The 23557-nt window shown below is 48.1% G+C and overlaps 1 protein-coding gene across 10 annotated transcripts in view; it reads right to left on the reverse strand.

Moving 5' to 3' along the window:
- The window catches only part of IQSEC2 (IQ motif and Sec7 domain ArfGEF 2), an 88563-nt gene that overhangs the window by 24405 nt on the left and 40601 nt on the right, over positions 1-23557 (reverse strand). For 4 of the 10 annotated variants that reach the window (XM_055376482.2, XM_055376486.2, XM_055376488.2 and 1 more), the window contains one exon: positions 22289-22384. The exons of 4 other annotated variants lie outside the window; for them this stretch is intronic. In XM_055376482.2, the coding sequence (XP_055232457.1) occupies positions 22289-22384 (96 nt within the window). Of the gene's footprint in view, positions 1-9040; positions 9778-22288; positions 22502-23557 lie in introns of those variants that run through there. 2 more of the 10 variants (XM_055376489.2, XM_055376483.2) reach the window with 2 other exon arrangements.

Genomic DNA, 23557 nt, shown 5'->3' on the forward strand with positions numbered 1-23557 from the left:
GCAGCAGAGCGCTTTGCACTGGGGGCTGGATGTGGTGTGAAGGCTGCGCCCACGAGGCCCGGTCCCGGGCTGCAGCGCTGTGGAGCTCGGCTCCGCCCTGGGGAGAGCTCCCACCCATCGCTCGCTCTCCACCCCAAATTCTCTCTCCTCCTGGGCCTGGGGCGGTGGCCCTGACATCACCCCCACTCCAGGGTTCAGCCCCAGCTCAGCCCACCCCCGGCATCCAAGATGTTCCTCTCCTCCCTGCCAGGACTGCAGGATCTTGCCCACTAATCTCTCAAACCTCCCCTCCCAGCACACGGCTCAAGCCCAGTTTTGATCAACTGTCTCCTGTATGCATGAACCATCATCTATAACTTCCACTGCTCAGAAGAGATAGCCCAAGTCCCTCATTCTGGCATTTGAGGCTTCTCCAAGATACAACAGCTAATATTTATAGACCATTTAGCACATTTAGGTACCATTCTTACCACTTCACACTGAATAACTTGCTTACTCTTCAAGACAACCGTATGAGGTAGGTACTGTAATTTATCTTCATTTTACACATAAAGAAACTGAGGCCCAGAGAGGTTAAGTAACATATCTATGGTCACACAGCTACTAATGATAGAGCCAGGATTCAAATCCAGGCAGTCTGACTCCAGAGCCCACACTCTTAAACATTAAGCCATACTTCGGGGTTGGCTGCCAGCCCCCTACTCCATCCACCCATCATTCCAGCCTGGCCCAGATCCTGCTTTTCCCAAATGCTCCTCTGCTTTCTACCTCCAAAACTGCTCATACAGTACCTACCACTTGAAATGCAATCCCCATCGTCTCCGCCATCTGCAATCTGAGAAATTCCCCCACATCCTAGTTCCGTCAAGATTCAGGTCATATGCCACCACTAAGAAGCCCTCCTGAATCCCGCCTCCAGCCAGAAATTATTGCTGATCCTGTTCAGAGCTCCCACACACAGCACATGTCTGTCCTGCTTTTTATGGCACAGGTTAGCTTTGGCAAAGCGTGACAGCTATTTGTGTTCATGACTCCCAGAATCCCAGCTCAGGAAGAGAATTTGATAATCTCCCAGCTAACACAGAGCACACGGCCTGGAACAGAGTAGGTGCTCAATAAAAGCTGCCGTCCAGAGGGAGTCAATGCTCAGGAGGCTGCTCTAAGAAATACTCTCTCCTGAACTTTTACCACAGCCTCCGATCTCCTCTTCCAACCCATTCTTCACCCTGTGGCCAGTGAGAGCTTTCAAAAGTACAAATCTGGGCCGGGCGTGGTGGCTTACTCCTGTAATCCCAGCACTTTGGGAGGCTGAGGTGAGCAGATCACATGAGGCCAGGAGTTCAAAACCAACCCGGGCAACATGGCGAAAACCCGTCTCTAATGAAAATACAAAAATTAGCCGGGCGTGGTGGTGGGGGCCTGTAATCTCCTGCTGAGGCAGGAGAATCACTTGAATCCAGGAGGCAGAGGTTGCAGTGAGCCAAGATTGTGCCATTGCACTCCAGCCTGGGAGACAGAGCGAGACTCCGTCTAAAAAACAAACAAACAAACAAACGAACAAAAAAAAAACCCACCACCACCACCACCAAAAGTACAAATCTAGGCCTGGCGCCGTGGATCATGCCTGTAATCCCAGCATTTTGGGAGGCCAAGGCAGGTGGATCACCTGAGGTCAGGAATTCAAGACCAGCCCGGCCAACATGATGAAACCACATCTCTACTAAAAATACAAAAATTAGCTGAGCATGGTGGGTGTGCCTGTAATCCCAGCTACTCGGGAGGCTGAGGCAGGAGAATCACTTGAACCCAGGAGACAGAGGTTGCAGTGAGCTGACATCGCACCACTGCACTCCAGCCTGGGAGATAGAGTGAGACTGTCTCCAAAAAAAAAAAAAAAAAAAAGTACAAATCTAGCTGGGCACAGTGGCTTATACTTGTAATCCCAGCTACTCCAGAGGCTGACATGGAAGGATCACTTAAGGCAGGAGTTGAAGACCAGCCTGGGCAACATGGCAAAACCTTGTCTCTACTAAAAATACAAAAAATTAGCCAGGTGTGGTGGTGGGCCCCTGTAGTCCCCGCTACTTGGGAGGCTGAGGCACGAGAATCGCTTGAACCTGGGAGGTGGAGGCTGCAGTGAGCCAAGATTGTGCCACCACACTCCAGCCTGAGTGACAGAGTGAGACTCCATCTCAAAAAAAAAGTATTGCCAGGCATGGTGGCTCAGGCCCATAATCTCAGCACTTTGGTAGGCTGAGGTAGGAGGATCACTTAAGCCCAGGAGTTCAAGACCAGCCTGGGCAACATAGGGAGACCCCGTCTCTACAGAAAATAAAAAATTAGCCAGGCGTGGTGGTGCATGCCTGTGGTCCTAGCTACTAGGGAGGCTGAGGCAGGAAAATCGCTTGAGCCCAGGAGGTCAAGGCTGCGGTAAGCCGTGATCGTGCCACTGCACTCCAGCCTGGGCAACAAAGTGAGACCCTGTCTCAAAAACAAAAACAAAAACAAAAACAAAAACAAAACTGTACTAACCTAACTATTTCATTCTCTCACTAAAACCCTTCCACAGCGCCAGATAACTCACTCAACAAACAACAACTGAGCACCCTCTGTGTGCCAGGCACAGTGCTGGGTGCTGGAAATATACTAGTGAGCAAAATGCACAAGAACATTCTCAGGGAGGTGATGTCCTAGTGAGGGAATGGGTGTGGCTGGGACCCAGAGAATGGTCTCATTATGGGGGCACAAGGTTGGAGGCTTAGAGAAGAAAGAAACAAGTAAATTTATCCTGCCATTTCAGGTAGGGGTGAAGTGCTAGGAAGAAAAATATAGCAGATTGCGAAAAGGTGCTGTTTGAGATGTGGTGCTCAGGGAAGGCCTTTCTGGAGCAATGGCATATAAGCAGAGTGCTGATGGAAGTGAGAGGAAGTTGCATGGCAAAGGCAGAGCAGTCCAGAGAGAGGGTACAGCCAGCGCAAAGGCCCGGAGGTAGAACTGTGTCTGGCAATGTTCGAGAAACAGTGAAGAGGCCAGTGTGGCCGGAACAGAGTGAATGAGAGGAGATAGGAGGTAAGATCAGAGAGGTCATGGGGGCCAAATCGGAAAGGGCATGAGCCTACAATAAAGACTTTGGCTTTTGCTCTGATTGAGGTGAGCAGAGGAGGGACATGATCTAACTTGGGTGTTCCAGGAATCAGCAGCCATGGGATAACCTTCAGCTTCCTCACTGTGGCCATGGATGGCTCTCCTGACTTGACCCCCACCTCATATATTCTCTGCCCCATTGCCCCAACCTGGCTACCTCCTGCTCAGCCTTCAATGCTCTGCTCAGGTATGCCTTTCAATGCCTGCCTGCCTCCTCCACACAGGCTGTCTTACACCCGCTCCTCTTGGGCTGCAGTAGGGCCCTGTTATCACCTCTAATTCCTAGGGCAAAGGCACTACTTAGCTCATTGAATTCTTGAAACTTATCAAGGCAGGCACCATTAGCCTCATTTCATAGATGAAGACACTGAGGCTCAGAGAGGTGACATAAACTTGCTCAAGGTCACATAGCTATTAAGTAAAAAGGCTAGGATTCAAACCCAGGGCCCAGGCTTTTCATGACATCTTGCTGCCTCTCCTCACTCCCGGCTCCGTGCTGCCCCTGGCTCTGCACTCTTTAGCAATTCCTCCCTTGAGAGCTCACCCCCGTTTTGGTTGCAAAGGGAATAGTGGCAGGGAGATCAGGCTGTCAGCACAGCCTCCCACAAGGGAGCCTGGCAAAAAAAGGAGGGTGCTTGACGGCGTTGCTTCTGACATCATACATACTGCTGAAGAAACAGCACTGGGGATGTGGAATCCCTCAAGTCAGAGCCCCCAGAACAACACTCGGGGACATGCTGATCACATGGAAAATCACTCTTCTTCTCTTTCTCTCGCACACATACACACAAATGCACACACACAGACAGAGAAAGAGCCTGTTGTAGAGTAAGACGCTGGGCAGGCCAAGGCTCAGGTCCTGACTGCCACTGACCAGCTGTGTGAGCCCGTGCATGTCACTTTTCCTCTCTGCAACTCAGTTTCTCATCTGTGCAGGGGTCAAGCAAAACCAATTCCCTCTTTGGATTCCTGGACTTCAGAAACGGTCTGGGAGCACCCCCTCTCTGGACTCTTCCCAGCCAGGAGCAAAACATCTGCATGTGCACACACACACACACACACACACACACACACACACTCACACACATGCATGCAGAGATACAATAACACAGACACATCCAAAGGCAGACAAACCTAGAAACAAAAACACATCCACAGACACAAGAAAATAGACACAAACACATGCAGACATGCACATATACGGACACAACCACACACACACACTCACACACACACACACACACGCCCATGTGCGCTGTCTGCTGGGCTATTCTGTGGGGGAAATTGGAGAGCATCCTCTGCAGAGGGGGAAATAAGCTATGTTACACAAATAACCACAGTACAAAGCAGAAAGTTATCAGGGCTGGGGAACAGAGGAAGTGCTGGGGGAGTGCAGGAGAGAGATCCCTTCTCTTTGGGGGTGGTTGAGCAGAATAAAAATAAACTCGCACTTACTGCGCACCTTCCCTGTGTCAGGCATTTTCCACACATTATTTAATCTGCATGGCAAACGTGAGGGAAGAATTAGGATTCCTATTTTGCAGATGAAGAAAAAAACTCCAAGAGGGGAAATGACTGCCAAAGGTCTCAGAGCTAGCAAGTGGCAGGACAGAGATTCAAACCCCAAAGCTTGTGCTAGTTCCTCTGCTGCCCGGAAGGCTTCCTGGGGGAGGAAGCTTGTGGACTGGGTCTTGCCTGGAAGGAGTTGGTAGAGATGAAGAGTGAGGGAACTTTGTGTGCCAAAGCACTAAGATGGGGAGAAGCAGTGTAGGATGTTCCACAGGGATCTGGGGCTGGCCTGCCCATGGCAGGGGCACTAATCCTCCTCGAATGCTGCTTCTAATGGGAGGTCTTCTCTCCCTCCTTCCCTTTATTGGCACTGCCCGGAACCAGGCAGCCAGCAGGGGACGGGATCAGGATGCAGTTGCCATGGAAACAAATGGGGGCTGTTGCCATGGATATCATAAGATGAGGGCAAGAGGAAGCTAGGGATGGTGAGGACTATCCCCATGACAACTTAGGTGGCAGCAGGGGGAACGGGACTGACTGGAAGTAGAGACAAGAAAACAAGACGAGGAGGTCATTGCACCTGGATGGGACCAGGGGCTTTGGGTTCTGGAAGGAGCAGACTGGGCCAGGAGACTGGACCCAGTGGCAGGGGAGAGAGGAGGCAGGGGGACTGCAGCCACCTCTCCCTCCAATATTTCTTCTGCAAGCTAGTTCTGCTGCCCAATCCCAGTGTCACAGGGATCTAAGCCCGAGCCCAGCCTGGCTTGGCACAGGAACTGACAGGGAAGAAAGAAGCCTTCAAAGGAGCTGAGCTGCATACACAGGCTTTGGGAGCGCAAGACCTGGGTTTGAATCCCAGCTTTGCTGTTGTGCAGCCCTAAAAATAATAGTTGTCATTTATTGAGTTGTCATTTTGCTAGGCTGAGCAACTCTGCAAGGTTTGGGTTGTTCTCTCTGAGGAGGACAGCACAGATGATGAAACTGAGGTACAGAGAGATGAAGTAACCTGCCCAAAGCCTTGAAGCTCAGCACTGGTGGAGCCAAGATTCAAACAAAAGTGTATCTGAACACAAAGCCCGTGCTCTTAGCACCACCCCACCCTCTGTCCCAGGCACTATAAGCAGTCCCTTCAAGGTACAGTCCTTGCATTCTTCATCTCCCTGTGCCTTCCCACAGTGGCACACAAAGGATCGGATGCTGGGTAAATATTTGTGGAGTGGGTGAATGAGGAAGCAACCCAGGAGGAAGCAGGAAGGACTGAGGTTAGATGGAAGAAGCTCCTGACTTCAAGAGCGATGACTCATGGATGTGGCTAGCCAAGGGTGGCAGAAGACGCACAGAGCTGGGATGGACTGGACGGACTAGGCTTTATGAACCATCCAATCCCACAGACGCAAATGGAGGCCCAGAGAGTCAAAGTGACTTGCCCAGGGCTGCACAGGACAAGAATCCCCCTCACCTCTGGCCAGCATCCCACTCTTAGCTTCAGAAGCCCCTCTGAATCTGGCCTGTCTCCCCACCCCTCACCTCCCACCCTGCCCTGTAAGTTCCTCAGTGTCACAGGCAATAGCAGGTTACTTGCAATTCCTAGACTACAGCAAGCTGATCCACATAACCAAGCCCATGCTCATACTCTTCCTTTGTTTCTTCTGCCCAGAATGTCTTCTGTCTCCCCTTCACCCCCGGACTTGATTGATCTGGGTGAGCTCATCTTCATCTTGCAGTACCCTGAGCAGGTTGGTCCTTCTGGGAAGTCAATGCTGACTCACTCCTGCCGCTCACGGAACATGACAGGGTCAGTGACTCCCTCCCCTGTGTCTTATGCATACCCATATATCACAGTCAGTCTTTCTTCCTGGCTAACTTGTGGTTCTCTCTTAAAGTGTCCGTCTCCCACCCCCACACCCCCGTCCTGTTTCCCAAGGGCAGCGGCCCGGTGTGATTCACCTTTGCGGACCTATGGCACTCATGCCAGGGCTAAGCACACAGCAGTTACTCAGCAGCCACCCTGGGTCCTCGAAGACCACAGGTAGAAATCACATGTGTCTGTGTGTGTGTCACCATCCTGCCTGACAACTGTCACCCTAAAGGCCACAGCCTCACGTGCTTAAAAGCCACCCACACCCAGCCTTGTGATTACATCCACCAGACACAGACATCAAGGCTGCCAGGTACATAAAGTCACCACTTCACACAATCAACCTCACACTCAGAATTCCTCACACCCAGTCTCACATCATCACATTTCCTCAGCTCTGCAGCAGTGTGCACAGTCTCACAACTGTGAGACCTGCAGAGCCTTGTGCAAAGACATGTGTGAGGATGCCCGGCCACATGGAGGCCATGCGTGCACACATATTTCTCTCACGGCTGATCAAAACCCCACCCCCTTCCCGCAGCACAAGCCCTCTGCCCGATTCAGCCAATTCAGTTGCCCACGGGTCGGGAGGGCCATCTGACCCTGACTTGCCACCTCCCTCCATATAGTTGAACCCCCATCCCCACCCCCACACTTGCTTCTCTCTCCATTCAGCGGAAGGGTAGAATGGTCTCCTCGTCCCCAGCCCCAGGTCACCTACATTCACACACCCTGGAGAGCAGAATAAACAGAGTAATGTACCCACCATTCCCCTGCATGACCCTGGAGCTCTCCCCCAGGTTTTTGTCTATGCGGTCCCTGTCTCCTATAATGCCTTCTCACCCCTTGCCACCTTTTCAAACCCTTACCAGCCTTCAAGGCTCAACTCTTGCACCTCTTCCTCCAGCAAGCCCTCCTGGACACCACACCTCCCCACCCACCTTGACATCTCCTTCCTCTCTGGGCCAGGAACAAAATGTGCTCATTACTGAAGCCATTCCTGTCCAATCATGTTAACCCTTTGCATCCTTCCTACTTTCCCAAAGGATTTCGCATCTCTCATCTCCCCTGGGAGATGGAGAGCTCGCAGAGGACACAGCCACTGTCATGCTTAAAAAAAAAAAAAAATCTTTTTGTAGAGATGAGGTCTCACTATGTTGCCCAGGCTGGTCTGAAACTCCTGGCCTCAAGCCATCTGCCTGTCTCAGCCTCCAAAAGGGCTAGGATTACAGGTGTGAGCCACCACACCCGGCCTCTGTCTTACTTTGGATCTCTCACAGTATTTAGCGTCAGGTCTTATACCCAGTAAGGGCTCAAACAATGCTTTGTTGGGTAGAATGAGGAAGAGTAAATAAGGGAGACAGGCAGGGAGGGAGGGGAGAAATAAATGAGACTTTGAATGGGTGAATGAGTAGATGAGTTGAGCGAGTGAGGCAGTAAGTGAGGGAAGGAGGTGAGGTTCTAGGAAACCTAGAGGTTCAATGTGATAGAGATGCTGAAGGGAGGGAGGAAAGAAAAGACAGGAGAAAACTCTCACCTGGGCCTTAATCAAAACAAGAGCCACCAATCACAGCACACTTGCCCAACAGTGCACAAGCTCCTATGCTGGGCTCGTTGTGTTCTTTCTTGCTAATCTTCATGACAACCCAGAGAGGTAGGTATATTCTCACTGTACTCAGGAGGAAAACAAAGCTCAAGGAGAAGAAAAAACTTGCTCAAGGTTATACAGATGTAAGTGGCAGAACCAGAAGGTAAACTCAGATTTGTCTAATACCAAAGGCTCAGAGAGGAAAAGTCGGGGGTATGAGCCCACTTCAGACACATCATGGAAGGTGTGAGTCCTACAAACCCGTAAAGGACATCTTCCACCCTCCAGCCGAGAGCCTCCAGGGAGTCTTAGAACCAGCCTCTGCCCAGGTGCAGGGAATATTTAGGGTCGTTGCATTGGAGGGAAATGGCTTCCTCTCAGATTCAGAGATCCCTAAAGTTGTAGAATCAGAACCTTAAAAGTAAACGATCAAGGAATCTAAACATTGCAGAATATTAAAATTGCATCATCAGAATTTGTTCAAATGGTAGAATTATGCAATCTTAAAACCACAGGACTGGAAAATCCCAAAATCACTGCATTGTAGAAATAGAAATCATAAAATTGCAGTGGAATGTGTCACTGAATCATTGTCTATTAAATTCACATAATCATAGCTTCTTAAAACTGTAGCATCTCAGATTCACAAAATGTCACAGCTGGAAGAGTCATTGGAGACCCTCTAATCCAACCCTTCTCCTTTTTATAGATGGGAAAACTACGTGTCAAAGAGGTCACGCGACACATCCAAGGTTAGCCTGCCCGTGTTGGGAGTCATTCATGCATTTATTGAGTGCCTCCTGGGTGTTGACAAAACCACGAATCAAACCCTACTCTCTTTCCCGGCCCCTATTCCCAGCCCTGGATAGGAAAGAAGGCAAGGCCCTGGTGGGGATTGGAAGAGGGAAGTGGGGGTGGGTGGAATATACATCAGACAGAGAGAAGAGATCAGCTTTTATTGATGGAAATTCCTTTGTACACAGCAACACGCACTCTGAGAGGCCTTTTCCTCCTGATCATATTTACAGAGCACTATGGGAGTGGCAGAAGGCATGGGGTGAGGCCTTCAAGCAGTGGAGGAGATGGCAGCAATGGCCACAGCAAGGGAACAAACGACAGGGAACTAGGCAGGCTGGGTCCTGCCCCCATCTGGTCCTCTGAGCCCTAGGCACCCTGCATCTCTGTTTGTGCTCACAGAGGACAGAGGTAGGTCCTTGGGATGTCATTTGGAGACCTCTCCAGTAGTGGCAGGCTCCAGGGTGCCTGGGAAGTGGGAGTGCGGGTACGGGAGGGTCCAGGTTCCAAGCTCCAAGCTCCAAGCTCCGCTTCTCCCACATTTTAGTCGGACCTAGGGCTCCAGCTCTCTTTAATTCAGGGGCTGGAGTCCAGAGGAGACAGCAGTGGGGATGGGAATTCCAAGAAGAAGGTGGGGGGAGGAAGGGGCACGATGCTTGCCCATCTGGTTCCTGAAGCAGGGGACAGGGTCCCATGGAGGAATCTGCGGGGGGGTGGGTGGGGGGAAGGAGGGGCTGGTTAAGGCTTTTGCTTCTGCATAGAAAATGGCCCTTGTCCTCTCAGTTACCGAGAGGAGGGACTACTGCACTCGGAGGCCGGACAGCAGAACTGGTGAGCGTCTTCCTCTTCCTCTTCCTCAGTCTCCTCCTCCTCCTCCTCTTCCCTGGGGCCAGGAAGGGCGGGGTAGAGGCCACAGGCGGTGGGTGACAGAGAGAGGCAGAGGCATTAGTTTGCAGAGCAGGGGAGATACGCGAAGGGCCAGGACCGGAACCAGAAGGTGGGACGAGAATGGGGGTCAGGGTGGGGAGGCCAGTGTGATGGATTATCCAGGGCCACACCCAACTCAGTGTGCTGGGACAGCCCTCCCCCACACCCAGCCTGGGCTCAGTCTTAAGGTCACCCTCAGCGTATATCAACTCCCTTTCTAACCCTGCCAGGTGCCTGACCCTCATTTTAATATAATAACAGCAACCTGCTCTCATTTTGCATGCATCATCTCACTTAGCCCCTACAACAGCTCTGCAGAGGAGCATTTTAGAGATGAGGGAATTAAAGCTCAGAAAGGTTAGATAACTTGCTCTAGGTCACACAGCTGGGTAAGTGGTAGAGTCAGGATTTGAACCCAGAGTTTTTGGAGCTCCAAGTCTCACACTCATCCCACTAGGTCCTTTGGGTGAACTTGGCACTATCTCTAGAAACCCACCCTGCTCTTGAAGGACAAGGATTTGTATTTCCTGAAGGTTCAGGCTCAGGAAAATGGGAGATACTTGGAAATGGAGTACGGAAAGCCCACAGCTTTGGAAGCAAACAGACCTGGGTTCAAATCCCAGCTCTACAAGTGGTTCCAGGCTATATGCCCTTGAGCGCATTATTGTCACTCTTGGAGCCTCAGTTTCCTCGTCTGTAAAAATGGGGCTCGTGATGTGAACCTCCCAGGACTGTTGCAAGAACTAGAACATATATCAAGTGTCTGGCAAACAACAGCAATGGGAACATGGTGGTGATTATTGTTAACTACTCGTGAGCTAAATCTAATTCCCAAAGTGGCCGTCTGCCCACACAGAAGCAGCCACAGCAGTGGGAGAAGAGTCGCTGCAGGAACAAGCACCTATCCCTAGGGTGCTGCTGAGCAGTACCAGGGGCCAGGCTGCATGTGGCATTCACTGGTGCTGGGCTACAGTTTCATATGGTGGATGGACAGACAGTTGGGCTGGGAGGGGACCAGGTGACTTGGGAGTGACAAGGCTGACCTTCTGGGGACAGACAAGGAAACAGTTACCCTCATTCCCAGACCCCTTGGCTCAGGGGATGCAGGAATTATGGAATCCAGGAGACTGGAAGAATGGGAAGAGGTGGGAAGGAACGCAGACAGGGAAGTGAAGGGAAAGGAAAGGAAGGCATTGCTGTCCATCTGATGCACAGACAAGCACACACACGCACGCACACGCGTTTCTCAGACTCAGAGCTCCCTCTGACACATTGTTCCACGGACTTCCTGAATCAGCAAAATCACATGAAGCAGGGCGCAAGTTCTGGGCAAGTAGCCCTCCCTTTCTAAGTGTCCCATTCCTCATCTATAAAAAGAGAAGATCCACACCTCTCGAGGCTGTCATGAGGAACAAGTGATATTCCATTCCCACTGCTCACTCCCCTCTTTTCCAGGCGAGGCCCCTGCTTCCTCTCCCCCTAACACTGCAGTCACCTCCTGATTTCTTCTCCCTCCCTTCTTGAACCACATTAGCCTTCCTAAAGCCCACCTTCAAGCATGCATCTCTTCTGCTCAGACACCCACTGCCTCCTGGATAAAGTTTAGGGTCCTCAAGTTGGCATTCAAGGCTCTCCCATCATATGGCCTCACCAGGCCTTTCCTGTTAGATGGCAAAAGCACACGCTATGGAATCAGATGGACCTGAGTTTCAATACCAGCCCCATCATTTACTAGCCGGATGACCTTGGGTCCATTTCTTCACCATTCCAGGACACACTTTCCTTGCCTGCAAACTGAAGAAATACCTATTCTGCAGGGTGCAGTGGGACTAAAGGAATTCAAATATGTACTAAGCAAGGCTGGTGCTTAGTGCATGGTAACTATTATTATAACGGCCATTATAGTGGTATCCATGTTCCCTACTCACTGATGCCCAGCCTTCATCAAGCTAGCTTGTTCATTATTCCATCAGCATGCCCGGCCTTTTCACATCTCTATGTGTGTGCTGATTCTGTTTCTTCCACTTAGAATACTCTTCCCTCTGCACAGATCTTTGCCTATTACCATCCTTTCTGAATTTCCTGACCCAGCTCAAGTGCCACTTCCTAAGGAAGTCCTAGCCAGAAGTATTCTCTGCTTCCTTCCAGCTCCAGCATCCGTTCCCTTGGCCAGGGCTCTCCATTTGTTGCTTTGAACTTTCCTGAAGCATTTCTTTCACCAATCCCCCAATACCCTTGTATCCCCACCATTATCACTGCTTTGCTCCTCTGTAAGAAAGAGGGGGCCCCTCTAGCATTTAGGGCCAGTCTCTCCACCTGGACTCTGGAGCCCATCCCCATTACCTCCTCCACAACAATCATCCCCTCTCCCTCCTGCGTTTTCAACCTCTCCCCCTCTGTTGCCTCCTTCCTATCAACATTTATAGAAGCTCAAGTCTCTCCCATCTGGGAATAAAAACCCTCTATCTGCCCCCACATCCCCCTCTGTCCCTCTCTCCTCTTCACAGCTAAGCTTCTTCTTAAGAAACCCGTCTACACTGGCCATCTCTGCCTCACTTCGGTACCTCCCACGAGCTCTTCGACCCACTCCAATCTGCCTCATGCGCCCACCACTCCACGGAAGCTGTTCTGAGGAAGGTCGCCCAGGCCCTCCTGATGGTTAAAGCCAATAGACTCTCTTCCGCCCTCGGCTTACTCCCCCCAGGCTGCAACATTTGACACTCTTAACAAGGCCCTCCTCTGCATGGCCCTTTCCTTCCTCTGCTTCTGTGAGCCCACCCCCACTGCTTTTCCTCCTACTGCTCTGACCCCGCCCCCATTTCTTCCTGGGCTCCTTCCCTACGCATTGGTTTCCCCTTCCCAATTCTGCTCTGGCCCTCTTCTCTTTCACTCCACACTTTTTCAGTGATCTCATTCCATTTCATAACTTCAGGTGTGGATCCCTCTCCTGGGTCCCGGACCCGTCGAGCCCAGTGCTTGCTGGACAGCTCTACCAGGATGGCCCTTTGGGCCTTCAGCTCTCATAGGGACCTCTGACTCAGCATCTCACCATTGTCCTTAAGGCACCGCCATTCATCCAGTCACCTGAGCCCAAAACATACCTTGGAGTCACCCTAGATTCTTCCTGCCCCCTTAGCAAGTCAGTCACCAATTATTATAGACTCTACCTCCTAAATAGCTCTAAAAGATAGACTGTGATGTTGCCCCTACCATCTCATCTTCTACTCCTCTCGCTCCTTCTTCAGCCTTTTCCCCATCACACTGTTCTCCCTGCTGCTCCCCAAACAGACCAAACACACTCTTGCCTCGGGGCCTTTACACCTGCGGTTCCTTCTATCTGGAACATCATCCCTGAGAGGTACACGGCTCACTCTCTTACCTCCTTCAAGCCTCTGCTCAAATACTGCCTCATCAGAGAGGCCCTCCCTCTCAAAAGGCACCCCAACATTCTCTACCTTATCACCCCAGCTTTATTTTTCTTCATAGCACTTATCGACATCAGATACACTCTAGACATTTAGTTGTTTATTTATTTTTCTGTCTCACTCACTGTAAGATCCATCAGGACAGGCATCTGTTCTGTTCAGTGCTAAACCCCTAGTGCCTAACACAGTGCCTGGCATTCGATAAATATTCAGTGAATGAATGAATCCAGTGCCAGGCATGAACACTCGAACTTACTGTGAACTCCAGCCTCTGTCATCTCCACCTCCTCTTCTCTCCCCGGTTACCTCTTCAGTCTCTGACTCCAGTCCTCTCTTCCTCCTGATCACCTCTCAAATCCATCTCCTCAGCTCTATGCCCACGACCTTGGCTTCTCTCTCCCTTGGATTACTGCATAGCCTCCTCCCTCATCTCCCTTCTAAAATGCTAATTTGATCATGTCACTTTTCATCTTTTCCTATTCAAGAACTGTTCATGGCTCTCCAACTGCCTACCAAAAAAAATAAAATAAAATAAAAAGCCTATACTCTTCAGACAGCTGCTTGAGGTAAGCCTGACCTCTGCACCCTCCAATGTCTGATTTCACCTTGCTCACCTCCAGGCCTTTGCGGACACTGTCAGCACCTCCTCCCCCATCTCTAACTCTCAGAATCCTCATGGACCTCGAATGACTGGCTTAAACACAGCTTTCTTCAGGAAACTTGACCTAACTCACAAAGCAAAAGTAATTCCTCTGCAAAATCCGCAGGGAAATGAGTATTGCCAGTGTCACTTGGGATCTCTGAGAACCAGGGGTAGGATGAAAGTTAGTAAATATGTCTGAGACTAAGGACTCTGGATGCTGGGTGAGCATTAATAGAGGTTCCCTTTTCCCCTTGCACTATCACCCTGGCATGGACTCATGTCCCTCTGGCCCTCTGCTAACTTTGACTCATCCTCGCCTCTTCCCTTTCTCTCACCTTATACATCCACAACAGTTTATATCATCTGACACTTCTATTGAGTCTATCTCATTAATAACTCTCAAAGGATTTGGATTCTATAATTTGAAATTAAAGTGCTTCTCCACAAATGGTGCTCACTGGAGTCGTGCAACACAGTAGCCCTGCTCAAATCCATTTCTTCTCTGCCAATACCCCAGTTTAGGCCTTCCAGCTGGTCTCCCTGCATACAACCCATTTTTCATACTGACTGCTAATGTGATGTTTCTAAAACACAAATTTTGCCAAATTACTCTCCTATTTAGAATCCATTCAACTGACACTTCGTCACCAACAATATTGGTTCTCAAGCTTTTTGAGGGGAATGCAAACCCCTTTACCAATTTAATGAAAGCCATGGACCATCTCTTCCACCAAAAAATGCACATAGGTATATGAATGCAACATTTTGCATTCGATTTCCGGAGGTTCGTGGGGTTCCTGAAGCCCATCTGAGACCCATGCACCCCAGGTTAGGAACTTCTGGCCCTTCCCAATAACATCCCGTTTCTTTTCCATATGCTATATGCTATTCCTTCTGCCTGGAATGCTCTTCCACACTTCACCCTTCTGTCCCTGGCTCTTACTTAACCTTTAAGACCCAGCTCTTAGGCTGAGTTGACTTGTACCAGCCCCAGACAGGGCCAAATTCCTTCCTCTGGGCTTCCATACCCTTCAGTGTTCTCCTCTGTCAAGGCCCTTCTCAGTCTCCCTGAGTGACTGGGAACTCATGGAGGGCAAGAACTGTTACCCAACAGAGACCCTGGTCACAGCAGTATTCCAAAAGTATCTACTGAAATCAACACTAATAATAGCTACTCTTTCCTGAGTACCCATTATGTGCCAGCCACTCAAATTCTGAATGCATTCATCTGAATGAGCTCAGCTCATTCAGTAAATGAACCCCATGATGTTGGTGGTATTGAGTCCTGTTTAACAGATAAGGAACTAGGCTCAGAAACGTGAATTGAGTTGGTCAAGGTCAGCCAGCTAGTGAGTGACAAAGTTGGGATTGAAATTGCCATGAATGCCATGGCAAGTAGTGGTCCACCATGCCTCACTGCTCTGGACTGTGAGATTAGGAGATGGTATCAGTAGAAGAGGACCAAGAACCAGGGCCAGAACTCCCTACTTGGAATCCCTTTCCCAGGAACGCCTACTCTTATTTTCCCTCCTGCATCACCTTTATATAAGCCAAGACCAGGCACCTGGTTCTCTCTTCTTATGATGCAACCCATGTACCCTGTACTCCTCTCAGCCTTCTCATCCCAAAGCCCTGCTATGGTCAGGCCCATTCTTTGCTCCAGAACCATCTAATACACACAGCTCTGAGATCGAATCCAATTCAATGCTACACAGTTGGCTATGAGGAAAACAAGACACAGGTAGTCCCTCCTCTTCTAGAGCTGACAGTCACCCAGGAGCCTTACATGCATTATCTCCAATCCTAAAGACAGCCCTAAGAGGTAAGTTGGCATTAGCCCCATTGCATAGATGAGGAAACAGAGGCTCAGAGGATAAACGACTTGCCCAGAGTCACCAAGTTGGTAAGTGGCAGAACTCGGACTTGAATAAAGGTACTGACTCCACTATTTTTCCCCTATGATGTCATCCTGCTTGGAAGGGCCAAAGAGTGAACAAGACCATTTCTGGTGGAGGAAGGGGATGAAGGAAAGCTAGCACTCTTCCAAGACTCAGTACAAACGTCCCCATCCAGTAGGAAGCCTTCCCAGATGGGGTTAATTGCCCCTCATCTGGCAGCCTTCTGGGCCTACTTCTGTCCCATCCCAAATCACACTACGGTGTCATTGTCTATGTGCCTTTCTTCCTTCTAGACTTCAGCTCCATGAGAGCAGGATCAGATACAATTCATTCCAATATTCCACCAAAGGTCAGCACAAGGCCTAATCTAAAGCAGGCAAGACAGAATCCTTGCTGAATGAATGAGGTGGTATCTGAGCTAATTATTAAAAGGATCTAAACAAAATCTGAACAGCTGGATACAGGGAGAAGGTATAAAGGAGGAGGGAAATGAATTAATAAAAGCAAGGAAATGGGACCAAGGAAAAAGGCCAGTAATTTTGAAATGATGACAGAGTGTTCATAACATGTTCACTGTTGTTATGGGGGTTTTCTTTTCCTTACAAAAATGGGATCATACTGTAAACCCTGTTCTGCAACTTGCTTTCTCCATGTAACAGTAAGTCTTGTAGATCTTGCTGTGCGAGTATATACAGAGCTACCTTTTCTTTGGATCTGCTACAGAGTAATCCATAATATGGGTATATCATGGACTAAGATCTATTCCCTACTGATAGACATTTAGGTTGTTTTAATTTTTCAGTATCACAAGCAATGCCGCACTGAACATCTCTGCATATGTCTCCAAGTATTCTTGAAGGTTAGATTCTTAAAAGTTGAACTGCTGGGTCAAAGGAATGCACATTTTGTTTAAAGTGCACATAAAAGTTATTTCCGTTACTTTAACATGTTTGCAGTCTGGCTGTAAAGAAAGATTATTCCTACTCATATAATCTTGTCTTTCTTTTGAGAAGCATATATCATGCACCTTTTAGTTAAGAGTTGGTTGAGAATGATATCCTACAAGGGCAGGTGATAAAGAGTTGCACAGTCTGGCTTATGTTTGCAGTTTGGATTGTGGTGTTTTAGAAAAGGCCTCTGGCTGGCCAAGTTGAGGTCCTTCTGGAAGCAAGACCTTGGAGAAATCTAGCTCCAGGATATGGTTCTCAGCATGGAAGAATACAGACATTTAGGATTCTGGTGGTAACTGACAAACTAGCCCCATAAAAAATGTTACCAATTTGCACAAGGTATCTGAGAGGTTCTGTTTCTCCAGAACCCTTCCAATATTTTTAATTTGGGAACCTAAAAATGGCACTTCATTGCTTTAGTTACATTTCTTTTTTTTTTTTTTTTTTTTTTTTGAGACGGAGTCTCGCTCTGTTGCCCAGGCTGGAGTGCAGTGGCGCAATCTTGGCTCACTGCAAGTTCCGCCTCCCGGGTTCACACCATTCTCTTGCCTCAGCCTCCTGAGTAGCTGGGACTACACGCGCCCGCCACCACGCCCGGCTAATTTTTTGTATTTTTACTAGAGATGGGGTTTCACCATGTTAGCCAGGATGGTCTCGATCTCCTGATCTCGTGATCCGCCTGCCTCGGCCTCCCAAAGTGCTGGGATTACAGGCATGAGCCACCGCACCCGGCCTGCTTTAGCTGCATTTCTTTAACTATTAGTAAGCTTGGGCATATTTTCTCCTTTATTAGCTAATTGTCTATTTCTTCCCTGAATTGCCATATCATGTTATCTCCCCATTTTGAATGGGTTTTGTATCTTTTTCTTACTAGTTTCCAGAAGGTGATATAGATATAGGCAGAGATATTAACCTTTTGCCTGATATCTGTGTAGTAAATACTTTCTCCTAGCCTGTTTATGTTTTAATTTTGTGTATAGTATCTTTCTCCACACAGAAGTTTTAAATTTTAATGTAGCCAAAATTATTACTCTTTACGTTATAGCTTATGGGTTTTTAAGTCATGCTCAGGAAGGCTTTCTCCACCCTAATATTATTAAAATATTCCAGATTTTTTTCTGGTACTTTTATGGCTTTTTTTTTCTTCTTTTGACAGAGTCTCCCTCTGTTGCCTAGGCTGGAGGGCTGGAGTGCAGTGGCGAGATCTCAGCTCACTGCATCCTCCACCTCCCGGGTTTAAGCAATTCTCCTGTCTCATCCTGCCGAATTGGGATTACAGGCATGTGCCACCAGGCCTGGCTAATTTTTGTATTTTTGGTGTTTTGCCATGTTTCCCAGTCTGCTCTTGAACTCCTGAGCTCAAGCAATCCACCCGCCTCAGCCTCCCAAAGTGCTGGGGTTACAGGCATGTAAGCCCATGAGCCACTGCACCTGGCCTGTATTTGTTTTCATATGAGACAGGGATTTCACTTAAATTTTTTTTCCCAAATGGGTAACCAATAGTCCCATCTCATTTATTGACTCCCCACTGATTTGAGATGTCTTTTGTCATAAATTAAATTCCCATATGAACAGGAGTTTGTGTCTAAACTCTCTATTTTGTTTCATGTCTGTAGTCCTCTATTTCTGTGATAGAACATTTGAAATTATTGCAGCTTTATAGTAAGTTTATATCTAACAGAACAACAAGTTGCCCTCATTCTTTTTTTTTTTTTTTTTTTTTTTTTGAGACTGAGATCTTGGCTCACTGCAAACTCTGCCTCCCAGGTTCACACCATTCTCCCGCCTCAGCCTCCTGAGTAGCTGGGACTACAGGCACCTGCCACCACGCCTGGCAATTTTTTTTTTTGTATTTTTAGTAGAGATGGGGTTTCACCGTGTTAGCCAGGATAGTCTCGATCTCCTGACCTCGTGATCAGCCCACCTCGGCCTCCCAAAGTGCTGGGATTATAGGCGTGAGCCACCACGCCCGGCCACCTGCATTCTTTTTCAAAATTTTCTTAGTGATTCATGAACATTTACTCTTCTGAATGAACTTTAAACTCCAATCACTCAAATCCCAAAGAAAATATCATTGAAATTTTAATAAGGAATGCAATGAGTGTTTTGGCCAAATTGGGAACAAAATGTCATTTTTACCACAGTGACTCTTCTCATCCAGGAACAAGATATAACTTTGTTTTACTCAAGTCTTCTTACAGCCGTTGATTAAATTTTATAGTTTTCTATAGAGAAGTACTTCACATTTCTTGTAAATTCATAGTGGTTTTATAGAATTATTTTTTCTATTGTGAATGGGATCTTTTCTATTATGTGTTCTAATTAGTTATTGCTGGTACTCAGAGAAGTTAATGGTTTCCGTGTATATTTATCTGTGTCTACTCACTGCACTGACTTTTCTTCTTAGTTCTACTAATTTTTCATTTTATTCTCTTCGATTATCTGAGTAGACAATCATACCATCCTCAAATAATGCTAATTCTAACTCTGTCTTTCTAACATTTATACCATGTATTTCTTTTGTTAATCCCACTGGTTAAAACTTCCAGAAAAATATTGGTTAATAACAGTGATAGCAGCCATCCTTATTTTGTTCCTGAATTCAATGGAAATGTATCTAGGGCCTCACTGTTACATTTGATGATTCTCTTTGGTTTCTGATAAAAATTCTTTACCAAGTTAAGGAAGTTTTCATGATTCCTAGCTTACTATATTAGTCATCTATTACTGTGTAACAAACTACCCCAATGCAGCAGAATAGATGTATAATTTAATCAGATCACTTTTCAGCATTTATGGAGATGATTATATGATATTTTCTCTTTAATATCTTAATACAATAAATTACAATAACATTTCCTAATGTTGAACAATCCCTGCACTCTTGGGGCAAACTTTCATTTGTCACAATATATTCTTCTTTTAATACACTGATGGATTCCATTTGATAATCTTTTATTGAAAATAGTTGTTGCTCTATTAATATGTGGCATTAGGCTATAGTTGTTGTTTTTTTTTTATTTTGTTTAAACCTGTCTAGTTATACTAGCCTTATGGGATGAACTGGGAAGCTATCTATCTTTTCCTATTATCTGATCTTTCAAGATTTGCTAGAATTTCCATCATACCAGAACTTCCAGAATACCAACTGGACCTGGTACCATTTCTGGGGAGAAAACTTTGACCGTCTTTTCTTTTTTTTTTGAGATGGAGTCTCACACCGTTGCCCTGGCTGGAGTGCAGGGGCGCAATCTCGGCTCACTGCAACCTCCGCCTCCCAGGTTCAAGCGATTCTCCTGCCTCAGCCTCCCGAGTAGCTGGGATTACAGGCGCCTGCCACCACGCCTGGCTAATTATTTTTTATTTTTTATTTTTAGTAGAGACGGGGTTTCACTATGTTGGCCAGGCTGGTCTTGAATGCCTGACCTCGTGATCCACCCGCCTCGGCCTCCCAAAGTGGTGGGATTACAGGCGTGAGCTACCACGCCCGGCCACTTTGACCATCTTTTAAGTTTCTTCCCTACTTTTCCATTTTATTCAGGTTTCCTGTCCCACCTTAAGTCACTTTGGTAATTTACATTTTCCTAGAAAACCACCCAATTCATCTATATTTTCACATTTACTGGTAAAAAAGTATATACAATGTTTATTTTATTTTATTTTGAGACGGAGTCTCGCTCTGTTACCCGGGCTGGAGTGCAGTGGTACGATCTTGGCTCACTGCAACCTCTGCCTCCCAGGTTCAAGTGATTCTCCTGTTTCAGCCTCCCTAGTAGCTGGGATTACAGGCACACACCACCACGCCCGGCTAATTTCTGTATTTTTAGTAGAGACGGGGTTTTGCCATGTTGGCCAGGCTGGTCTCGAACTCCTGACCTCAGGTGATCCACCCACCTTGGCCTCCCAAAGTCCTGGGATTACAGGCATGAGCCACTGCGTCCAACCAATATTTTCTTTTTTTCTTTTCTTTTCTTTTTCTTTTTTTCTTTCTTTTTTTTTTTTTTTTTTTTTTTTGAGACGGAGTCTCACTCTGTCGCCCAGGCTGGAGTGCAGTGGTGCAATCTCGGCTCACTGCAAGCTCCGCCTCCCGGGTTCAAGCCCTTCTCCTGCCTCAGCCTCTCGAGTAGCTGGGACTACAGGCACCCGCCACCATGCCTGACTAATTTTTTGTATTTTTAGTAGAGACGGGGTTTCACTGCGTTAGCCAGGATGGTCTCGATCTCCTGACCTCGTGATCTGCCTGCTTCAGCCTCCCAAAGTGCTGGGATTACAGGCGTGAGCCACTGCGCCTGGCCCCAACATTTTCTTATAATAACTTTTTTTTCATCTCCTTAGAATCTATGGTTAAATCCCCTTCCTTATTTCTTAATGTATTTATTTATTTAGCCTTTTTCTTAGTCATATCTGCCAAAGAATGTCTACCAAACTAGGTAGGGCTGGTCTTTCCAAAAGTCATATTTACTTACTTATTAATACTTTATCAAATCTTTTGTTTTCCATTTCATTAATTTCTGGTTTTATTTGTAGTAATTATTCTGCTTTGTTTTGGTTGTTTTTTTCTAGCTTCTTGAGTGGAATAATTAGTCCATTTAATTTAAACCATCTTGTTCTTTAATAAAAGCAATTACGATCATAAATTTTCCTCTGGGAATCCCTGTGCCCATATTTTATAGGTTTTAAGTTGTAGTATTCTCACTGACATTTATTCTAAATAGTCCATAAATTCCACTCTTATTTCCTCTTTAACACAAGTATTTTTAAACTTTCAAATGGGGAGGAGGGCCTAGCTTTTTTGCTGCTGCTGTTAATATTTCCTTTTATTGAGTTGTAATTAGAAAACATAAAATAGGTTTTCTAATTAACTTAGAAATAATGTTTTCCAGCCGGGTGTGGTGGCTCACACCTGTAATCCCAACACTTTGGGAGGCCAAGGCGGGCGGATCACGAGGTCAGGAGTTCGAGACCAGCCTGGCCAACATGGTGAAACCCCGTCTCTACTAAAAGAAAAATACAAAAATCAGCCAGGTGTAGTGGCGCATGCCTGTTATCCCAGCTACTCGGGAGGCTGAAGCAGGAGAATTGCTTGAACCCAGGAGGCAGAGGCTGCAGTGAGCCGAGATCGCACCACAGCACTCTAGTCTGGGCGACAGAGCAAGACTCCATCTCAGAAAAAAAAAAAAGAAATAACATTCTCCAAAGATATGGGCAGATTGTTCCCTCTGCCTAACTGCCCTTCCTCAGTCTATCCAACTGGCAAACTCCTATTCATCCTTTAAAAAAGCTGGATTATCACATAGTCTAGGACCAACCACTCAGGCCTTTTGGGGCAGGTCTCTAGGGAAGGATTTTTTTAAGGAAGGACAAATTACAGATAGATCCCAAATGTCCTCTTTGGTCTGCTGACCTGATCTTCCAGGCACTCTCCTCATACACTCGGACACCCATTCCACAGGCACAGCGGGGGCTCAGGGAGGTGGGAGGGGCTGGCAATGACACTGTATATTTGTCTGGAAGGAGGAGGAATTGGGGGAGGGATGGGTCTAGCTCTTACCTGCTCTCTGCCAGCCTGCCTGAGGGGGTAAGCTTCATGGAGTCAAGGACCTGAGTAGGACAGCAATACTGGTGTAGAGTATGAGACGCTGTGGACCTGAGAGACAGCAAGAGACAGAGAGAGACAGAGAGAGAGACAGGGAGGGAGGGAAGTGCCAGGGTGGGCGATGGGGGCAAGAAGGTGAGAGTGAGTGCGGGAGGGGAAAAGGGAAGGCTGGGAGGAATGGAGGATGGGAAATGGAAGAGGAGGGGTGGGAGGCAGGGAGGGAGGAAAGGAAGGAAGATAAAGGAGAAAGGAAAAGAGGAAGGGAGAGTGGGAGGAAGATGGAGAGAGAGGAAGGAAGGAAGGAAGGAGGGAGGGAGGGAGGAAGGAAGGAAGGAAGGAAGGAAGGAAGGAAGGAAGGAAGGAAGGAAGAAAAAAAGAAAAAAACCACAAAGTCAAGAAAGAGAGGACGGCACTCGAACCACATACAGAACACAACGACAACAGGGGGCAGTAGAGACGAAAGAGCCGGGCTGGGCCTCCTGTGTTCCAGGTGACTCCGTGGGGACCTCAGCCACAGAGACACTGGGACACCACAGTAGGGAAGGGGGAAGGGAGCCCTCCTCACACCAGACGCCACAGGGGTAGGGAGGACGGGAGGGGAAGGGGGGATGAAAGAGAAGGGGGAAAGATGCATGGGGGCTCCCCTTAGAGAAGATCCCTCACAGGAAGGGAGGAAGGGATGGAGGAAGGAGAAGCTCTGGGCCCAAAGAAGGGGGAGAACCCAGGTGGGTGGGTAGGGGGAACACTGAAGGAAGAGAGGGAGAGAGACAGAGAGAAACCGAAAGAGACAGAAAAGGAGAAAGAGAGAAAGAGGAAGACAGAGAAAGGGCGAGACAGAAGACACAGAGAGAAGCCAGAGAGAGGCAGAGAGCTCCAGAGCAGAGGAGGGTGAGGGCGGAGGAGGCTGACAAGGTCTCAGTGGTCTTGGTGACAGGATGGGACTCAGGGCTGAGTGGGTGAGGCAGAGGATGGGGTGGTTCCAGGTAGGAGTCTTTTGCTTTGAAGGCCAGTGCTTTACCCCCCACCCCAAGGCAGGGCCCACACTCCACCCCTGATGCTGCGCCCCCACCACCCCTAGTGCAGGGTCCAAAGACCCCTCCACCTCCTGCCTCCTGCGATTAAAGTCCGGAGAATGGCCAAGGGGAGGAGGAGGCACAGCAGGGCAGGGAGGCTGAGGGCCTGGTCCCTGCCCTACCCAGTGCAGCGCAGATGCCAGAGGTATGC

This window comes from Gorilla gorilla, chromosome X (genome assembly GCF_029281585.2).
Source record: "Gorilla gorilla gorilla isolate KB3781 chromosome X, NHGRI_mGorGor1-v2.1_pri, whole genome shotgun sequence".
In the NCBI taxonomy this organism is placed as follows: domain Eukaryota; kingdom Metazoa; phylum Chordata; class Mammalia; order Primates; family Hominidae; genus Gorilla; species Gorilla gorilla.